The 7,494-nt window shown below is 34.8% G+C and overlaps 1 protein-coding gene across 1 annotated transcript in view; it reads left to right on the top strand.

The window, feature by feature from the left end:
• LOC111999986 (WD repeat-containing protein DWA2) overlaps positions 1-3,658 on the top strand; it is a gene marked incomplete in the record, with an annotated part of 11,011 nt that extends 7,353 nt beyond the window's left edge. The window contains 8 exon segments of the mRNA XM_065777882.1: positions 1,064-1,188; positions 1,347-1,416; positions 1,753-1,841; positions 2,055-2,100; positions 2,441-2,514; positions 2,597-2,670; positions 2,749-2,807; positions 3,194-3,658. Of these exon segments, the coding sequence (XP_065633954.1) occupies positions 1,064-1,188; positions 1,347-1,416; positions 1,753-1,841; positions 2,055-2,100; positions 2,441-2,514; positions 2,597-2,670; positions 2,749-2,807; positions 3,194-3,235 (579 nt within the window).
• Between the last annotated feature and the right edge of the window lie 3,836 nt (positions 3,659-7,494).

The following is a 7,494-nucleotide window of genomic DNA, read 5'->3' as shown; positions in this document are numbered from 1 at the left end:
ATTCTCGAGAGCTTTCTTTGTTTGGATTGTTGCTTTGGGGAAATGCTTAACAATTGACAATTTACGAAAAAGGAAGGTTTGGATATTGGATTGGTGCTACATGTGCAAGTGTAATGGTGAATCGGTTGACCATCTCTTTCTTCATTGTCCGGTTGCTATGGATTTGTAGAGTTAGTAGGGTTCTCCCGTTCCCAAGACCCAAGTATGATGACCTAATGCATGTACAACAACAACAACACATTCCAAGCTTTAGGCCCAAATGGCACCTCCTTCTTCCTTAATAATGGGGTGGAGGGTCAGGTCATGTGTTTCATGTGTTTTAAGTCCCAACCTGCATGTGTAATTTACACACACAAAAAAAAAAGAACAAAATAATTTCATTTTCGTTTTAGTTATGAATATGTGAATTTGTAATCCTATTTTTCCTCCTTAGTCTTTGGTTGACTAGACCTTTTTAAGACCTTAACAACTTAAAGATTACCTACCAAATCTCATACTAATCAACAAAATGTAAGGTAATAAGATTAGAACTCAAATTCTATGCCCAATCAAGAATTTTCCAAAATTAAGAAAACACAGCATGTAAGGTATCAAAATTGGGCCAAGTATGTCTGTACTTTGTAGTGATTATGCTTCTGATTGGGCCACTTGTTGGTCAAATGGCTTGGAAGATATCGCTCGCTTTCTACTTTCTTGACGTATGTCAAATTTCTTCAATTTATACTGCTTCAATTTATACTGATTGTCTGATATAATTTATTGCTGCGTACAAATATAACCTCTTAAACTCTTAGTTGGCAATATAGCCAAGAGCCTTGTAACTCAACTGACATCTCCTAGAATTTCCAATGGAGACGTCCAGGGTTCAAATCTCCCCTCTCCCATTGTTGTAACTATTGAACTATCTAAAAGGGGAGTTCTATTTTCTTGTTTAAAATTATCATAAATGTTTTTCATACCATGCAATTAATCATTGTAGTTGTGGAGTAACTGTATGGTGTAACTATTTTACTCTTTAATTCTCGTGCTGATTCTCATTTAGGCCTTCTTGCAAATCTAGGTGCAATCAAAAGAGTCGGTTGGCATGTTGCACAACTTATCTGGAGGAGCATGGGATCCACATGATATGAATGCTGTTGCTGCAACTTATGAATCAGCCATCCAAGTTTGGGATCTACGGACAATGAAGTATGTTATACTTCTTGCACATCATTAATACATTGCTTTAAATTGTGAATGACTTCTTGATTTACAAAAAGGTAGCAAAGGTGTTTTGTAGAACTGCTAATTTCATGTGACAACTCACACAAAATCTTGCTGTTGCTTGATGGCATTGTTAATTGCAGGAAGACAAATTCAATTGAGCGTGGCCATGTCCGCAATATTGATTACAACCCCAAGAAAAAGCATATACTTGTAAGAATGTAACTTTGTATTAAGCGTGCTCTTCTGTGTGATATAATTCTTTTTTAAAAGATAAATTTGTACGATTTTTACATATGTCTAGTTTCTTTGGCAGCTTGAGCCTAGTGGGTGTCTGTCCTCACAAAGATATATGTATCTATTGTATGTTACATTGCGTGTGGTAGATAGAATGTTCACATTGTTTCGCATAGCATAAGAAATATCCTTTTCTTTTTTTTTTTTTTTTTTTTTCTTTTTTTTTTTTTTTTTTTTTAATTTTGTTATAAGTAGCATAAAAATAAGAAATATCTTTACTGCAACATAATAAATAGTTTACAATTATTGCAGGTCACTGCAGAAGATGAATCTGGGATAAACATATGGGATCTTAGAAAACCAAAGGTTCCCATCCAAGAACTTCCTGGACATACACACTGGTATATATATTGAGCACTGTTGCAGTTCTGATCTTTGTCAACCATGTTTCTGCTTGATGAACCATTCTGTATACATGCATTTAAAGTGTTTTGCGTTACTATTTTTGTGCACTTTTTGGTGTTTTTAACTGGCCATATCCTTTGTTAAAGCAGAATTTATATATTTTCACATACATAGCTGCCTAATTTTGACCTGTGTAAAAAAATCACCAGGACATGGGCTGTCAAGTGTAACCCTGAATATGATCGGCTGATCTTGGTACTCTCTCTCGCTCTCTCTCTCTCTCTCACTCATATGCACACATGCATACATATGTATTCAAGCCTTTAAAATCCTGAACGGATACAATAGCATGCATTTTACGTTCAAGCCTTTGTAAAGTCTTGTTTTGGCTTATAAAAAGGTTTTAGGTCTAAGTCGTGCAACTGTTGCCTCATCTGTGCTGTATATTCCAATATTGTAAGACCACTATTTCTCTGAATATCTGGTGACTGACTGACTGAATCACTGAAAGTATGAAACCTGTCATCATGTTTTTCAGGTACTTTAGTTATTTATTTTTTTTTTTTTTTTTTTTATAAAATGTATCCTATTGCAGAGTGCTGGTACAGACTCAAACGTCAACTTGTGGTTGGCTTCTCCATCTAGCAGTGATGATTTTACATCTGAAAGGTTGTTTTCTTCTGTTGTTCTTTGACTTATTATTTCATTCTTTGGAGTCTGCTGATATCATCAATGTTTGTGTTTTTGGCAGCCTGGTTGATTCACCTACTCGGCGGTTGAATCCATTACTTAATTCATATAGTGACTACGAAGACAGTGTTTATGGTAACCACTGCATCCTTTTGGTTTTTCTATGCATTTTATCTAATAACTAAAGCTGATCAGTTTCCACTTGATTTAAAGGCCTTGCTTGGAGTGTTCGTGAGCCTTGGATCTTTGCGTCATTATCCTATGATGGGAGGGTAAGAACACTAGTAATCTGCTATATAAAGCAGTAGGAAGTGCTGATTAGTATTCTTGGGAAAGAGAAAAAAGAAAAAAAGAAATAGCCTGAGACAACCAATATTGTTTATTGGGAAAGATGGTAAGACCTCCATAGCCAGAACCACTAACCAAATGGCTTTGCCCTTCTACCTCACAATGTCACAATGTCACAATGTGAGCATGAAGTTTAGAGTCTGTATGATTTTGTCATACAGGGCTTCCTATACGATCCAGTAATGTGCTTCAATTGGAATTTCCTTTATCAAGGGTGTGAACAGAGTGATTTCCACATAACAAATGTAGAAACCCATTTGACATTTCTCCGGATCTCAATAGTTTGTTTCTTTGTTTTCATGCAAAACAGGTAGTTGTAGAAACAGTCAAGCCTTTTCTCTCAAGAAAATAAAGCTCGACACGAATTGCACATTGCTAAAACTGGTCTACTTGGTGATGGTTCTTGCTGATATCATTGTGCATTCATTGGTTGGGTTCAGACAGACACCAGAGGGGACCAGAAGCTAAACTTGAACTTGGGTGTGTTAGTGCTGAGTAACAGGTGATGGCGTAAATAGCTTTGTCCAGTAAGCAACACATTGTGAAGACTCCATTACATACATTCTTTTCATATGAATCTAGGTAGATTTTTTATCACGATATCCGCTCATGGAATTCCAAGGTTAATTTTAAATTCCATTTTTGTAATTTTCTTTCATTTGTTAGGCTCAACCATTGTTTGGTAATCATTTTACATGTATGTTTGAGATGGTTCTATTTGACATCTTCACCTTATGAAAAGCATACGAATAAAACTGGCTGTAATGCATTGAAATGCCTGGCTTAAAATTTGTAGAGAGACTAGGCTATTGATTGGTCAATAGCAGTCATAATGGGGCTGGTTTGTTTGGGACCGGCCTTTTCGTCATACCACCCACAAAGAAAACTCGTACTTAGCTTACAAATTGCCAGTGATGAAAAATAAAAGTGATGTCAATGGTGGATTTATGTTAAAGTGATGGTTTATTATTCACAATTTATCATCGTAGAAAAAATTGTCTCCATAGCAAAGTTGTTGCCTAAGAATAAAATGGGATGTATGCCTCATTGGATTTGGTGAAACTGGATGGGAATCAGAGATATTTTTTGGAAAATAACACTATTTTATAAAAAATTTCGTTAGTTAATAGGTTTTCAAAACATATTAGCAAATTAACATCTCAAGTATATTAAACTTGAGTTCACTGTAGTAAATTGAGTCTAAGAGACTCGAGATTTATGAAATTCGAGTTTTACACACTCGATTTCCTTTCTTTTCTTTGACTTGACTGTTCTTCCTTCACTCTTCATTATCCAAACCAGTCTTCATTCTCTAGACCAACCAGGCTCATCTTTCTCTAGACCAATTAGACCCCCATGGTAGAAGAAGGAGAAAAGAAAGAAGAAGAAAACCAGACCCAAATATGAGCCAATTAAGAGCACCCACATTAAATTTGAGCTAATTTCTTCACCCTTTGTCTCTGTTGCCGTTGCTAGGTTTGTTGCCTGACTTGCTTAGTTATTTTTATTTCTTCATTGTTTTTGTTCTTGTCTTCTTTGGTAGTTCTTCGTTTTTGTTCTTGTCTTCTTTGGTTCTAGTCCTCCTTCGTTGAGTTTGGCTTCTCTAGTTGGGAAAATCGATTCTTTAATAATCGAGTTCAACATGAAACTCGAGTCTCTTAGACTCGAGTTGCTACAGTGAAATTGACTTTTTCAAACTCGAGATATTAGTTTCCTAAATAGTTTAGAAATGTTGCTAACTAACAAAATTGTTTGAGGATTGGTGTTAGTTTACAATTTTTTCCTGGGAATCAAAACTATACTGTTTGTGATAAGTTCAAGGCATTGCTTTGCCTAAAAATAAAGAACTCTTGAACAGGAAGCCTAGAGTTACAAAATTTTTCATCCATTATTTTTAGTGAATTCTTTGTTGACCATTGTTGGCTGTTGCTAACTATGTCTATCCTATCCACCAATTTCGAGCTAAGAACATGGTGAAGATGAAAAAGCTGAAATGAAATTTCTTCAATAATAATGGCCATTGTTACCAGGGATCTATAATATCTAATTGGCCTAATCCGTACTGAGTACTGACATATCCTCCGTGGTCTCCATTCATTTGGAGGACTTTTGTCCTTCGAATATACAGAATGAAAGTAGTATTGTTGGCTGTTACAGATTATGTATATCCTATCCATCAATTCCGAGCTAAGAACATGGTGAAGATGAAAAAGCTGAAATGAAAATTTTTCAACAATAATGGCCATTGTTACCAGTGATCTATAATATCTAATTGGCCTAATCCGTACTGAGTACTGACATATCTTCTATGGTCTCCATTCATTTAGAGGACTTTTGTCCTTCGAATATACAAAATGAAAGTAGTATTGTTGGCTGTTGCTGACTATGTATATCCTATCCACCAATTCCGAGCTAAGAACATGGTGAAGATGAAAAAGCTGAAATGAAATTTCTTCAACAATAATGGTCATTGTTACCAGTGATCTATAATATCTAATTGGCCTAATCCGTACCGAGTACTGACATATCCTCCATAGTCTCCATTCATTTGGAGGACTTTTGTCCTTCGAATATACAGAATGAAAGTAGTATTGTTGGCTGTTGCAGACTACGTATATCCTATCCACCAATTCCGAGCTAAGAACATGGTGTAGATGAAAAAGCTGAAATGAAATTTTTTCAACAATAATGGCCATTGTTACCAGTGATCTATAATATCTAATTGGCCTAATCCGTACTGAGTACTGACATATCCTCCATGGTCTCTATTCATTTAGAGGACTTTTGTCTTTCGAATATACAGAATAAAAGTAGCATTGCTAGTTTATTTTTGAGGATCCCCATACCACATTTCTTATTAGAACCAAAGTGTTCCGCATCTCGCCAAAAATTTCATAATTGTTTGTTTTTACAGTAGCAACCAACCCTGTGAATGGAGCTAAACATTCATGGAGGTGGTGGTTTGATGTTTGTTAACAAAATTTAGCCATTTTTGTCCTTCGTTTTGTTTTTTTTTTTTTTTTGGTTTCTTGTTACACTGCTCAAAGATAAAGTCGAAGCATTCATTGAAGCTCTGTGCTCTCATTGATGGGGATTATTGCCTAACAGTAAAATGTGGGGAAAAATGCATAACTGGTCTATTTGGAAGTCTCTTTTGTAATGATAATGGCCCATATGGAAGCCTCTTAAGCTCCCATTAAGAACCAAACCAAATGTAAGGTTCAAATGTCCACCTTTACTTTTCCTCATAAGAAAAGCCTCTCTGCAAAACGACTCCAAATGAAAGCAAATTACCTCTTGAATAGGAATGCGTTTATAATGCTCTAAAATTGAAAGAGAGTGCAGCCATCACAATCTAAAATTTGTTTTTACGTAGAGTATGTGTTTCTTGAAGGGACATTAAGCTTATCCAAAATCAGTCACAAATAAATTTCTTGTTTCCTCGTCCAACGGCAGAGATCCAAGTGTTTTTTTTTACACTTGTAGTTGTTCTGCCATTTTGATTCGTGGCACTCTGTTTCACCACGTACCTTTTAACACGTAAGCCAACCAACTAACCACGTAATTCAATTCAGCTTTATCCACAAGCTCATGGTCAACAGGTGTCTTGCCATGTCATCATAGAGCAAGTTGCTGATACGTGGTGAAACGAGGTGGAACATAAAGATAATGGTGGCTCTGGTCGGCAAGAGTCGGAGTTGTAGTACAACACTACAACTTGGATTAGGACTAAGTAGATAATAATTTTTTCCACATGGATAACCTTGACTTTCTGAGTTACTCATCCAAAAGAAAAGGAAAAAAAAAAAAAAGGGGCCACTTTCAGGATCATGTCTACTTTTTACCTACAGCCACGTAATCACCAGCGAAGATTGCATTAAGAAATTATTTCTAATTTTTAAGATTTGCTTGATTAATACGTTACAACCTTACCCACAACCACAAGCTGCAAGCCCATACGTTTTTTTCTTCTCCTTCTATTCCAGATAAAACAATGAAGGTTGTTGCAAGTGGCAAAAACTTAAAAAACAACCAAATTCTATCACAAAAATTATACTTTATCCAAAGAAGGAAAAAAAAAAAAAAATACAATCAAGAAACATTTAGGAAAAAACAAAAAACAATATTTTGTGGGCATCAGCAAGCTTGAGAATATTTTTAATGATCATTTTATGGTTAAAGTTATTTTAAAGTAAAAAATTTATAATAATAGTTCGTTAAGGATCATTTTGTGAATCACCAAAAGAAAATTCTTACCAAATAAGTTAATAAACTACCATTACTCAAAAAAAAATAACCAAAGATGTATAACGTTAACTTATTAAATTATTCAAAAAAGATTTGTCTAGAAATCATTTAAATCAGCCATCATATATATGACATGCCCTAGAAACTTCATAATTAAATAGTGTAGAGTAAACATGGTTTAACAAAAACAAAACAATGAATTTAAATTGACATAAAAAAATGTAGAAAATGAAAAGAAGACAAATCTTAGTGTAAATTTTTGTGCAATTGAATATTACTCTTATACTTGTGGACTCCATGTTATGGTATGTTGATTTGTTCATATATATCTAGATGAGTAAAAATGTAACTATTATTTGAATG

The sequence above is a fragment of the Quercus suber genome, unplaced genomic scaffold (genome assembly GCF_002906115.3).
Source record: "Quercus suber isolate HL8 unplaced genomic scaffold, Cork oak 2.0 scaffold_166, whole genome shotgun sequence".
Classification (NCBI taxonomy): Eukaryota; Viridiplantae; Streptophyta; class Magnoliopsida; order Fagales; family Fagaceae; genus Quercus; species Quercus suber.
Note: the sequence above shows the minus strand (reverse complement) of the source record. Positions and strands in the feature narration are given on the sequence as shown.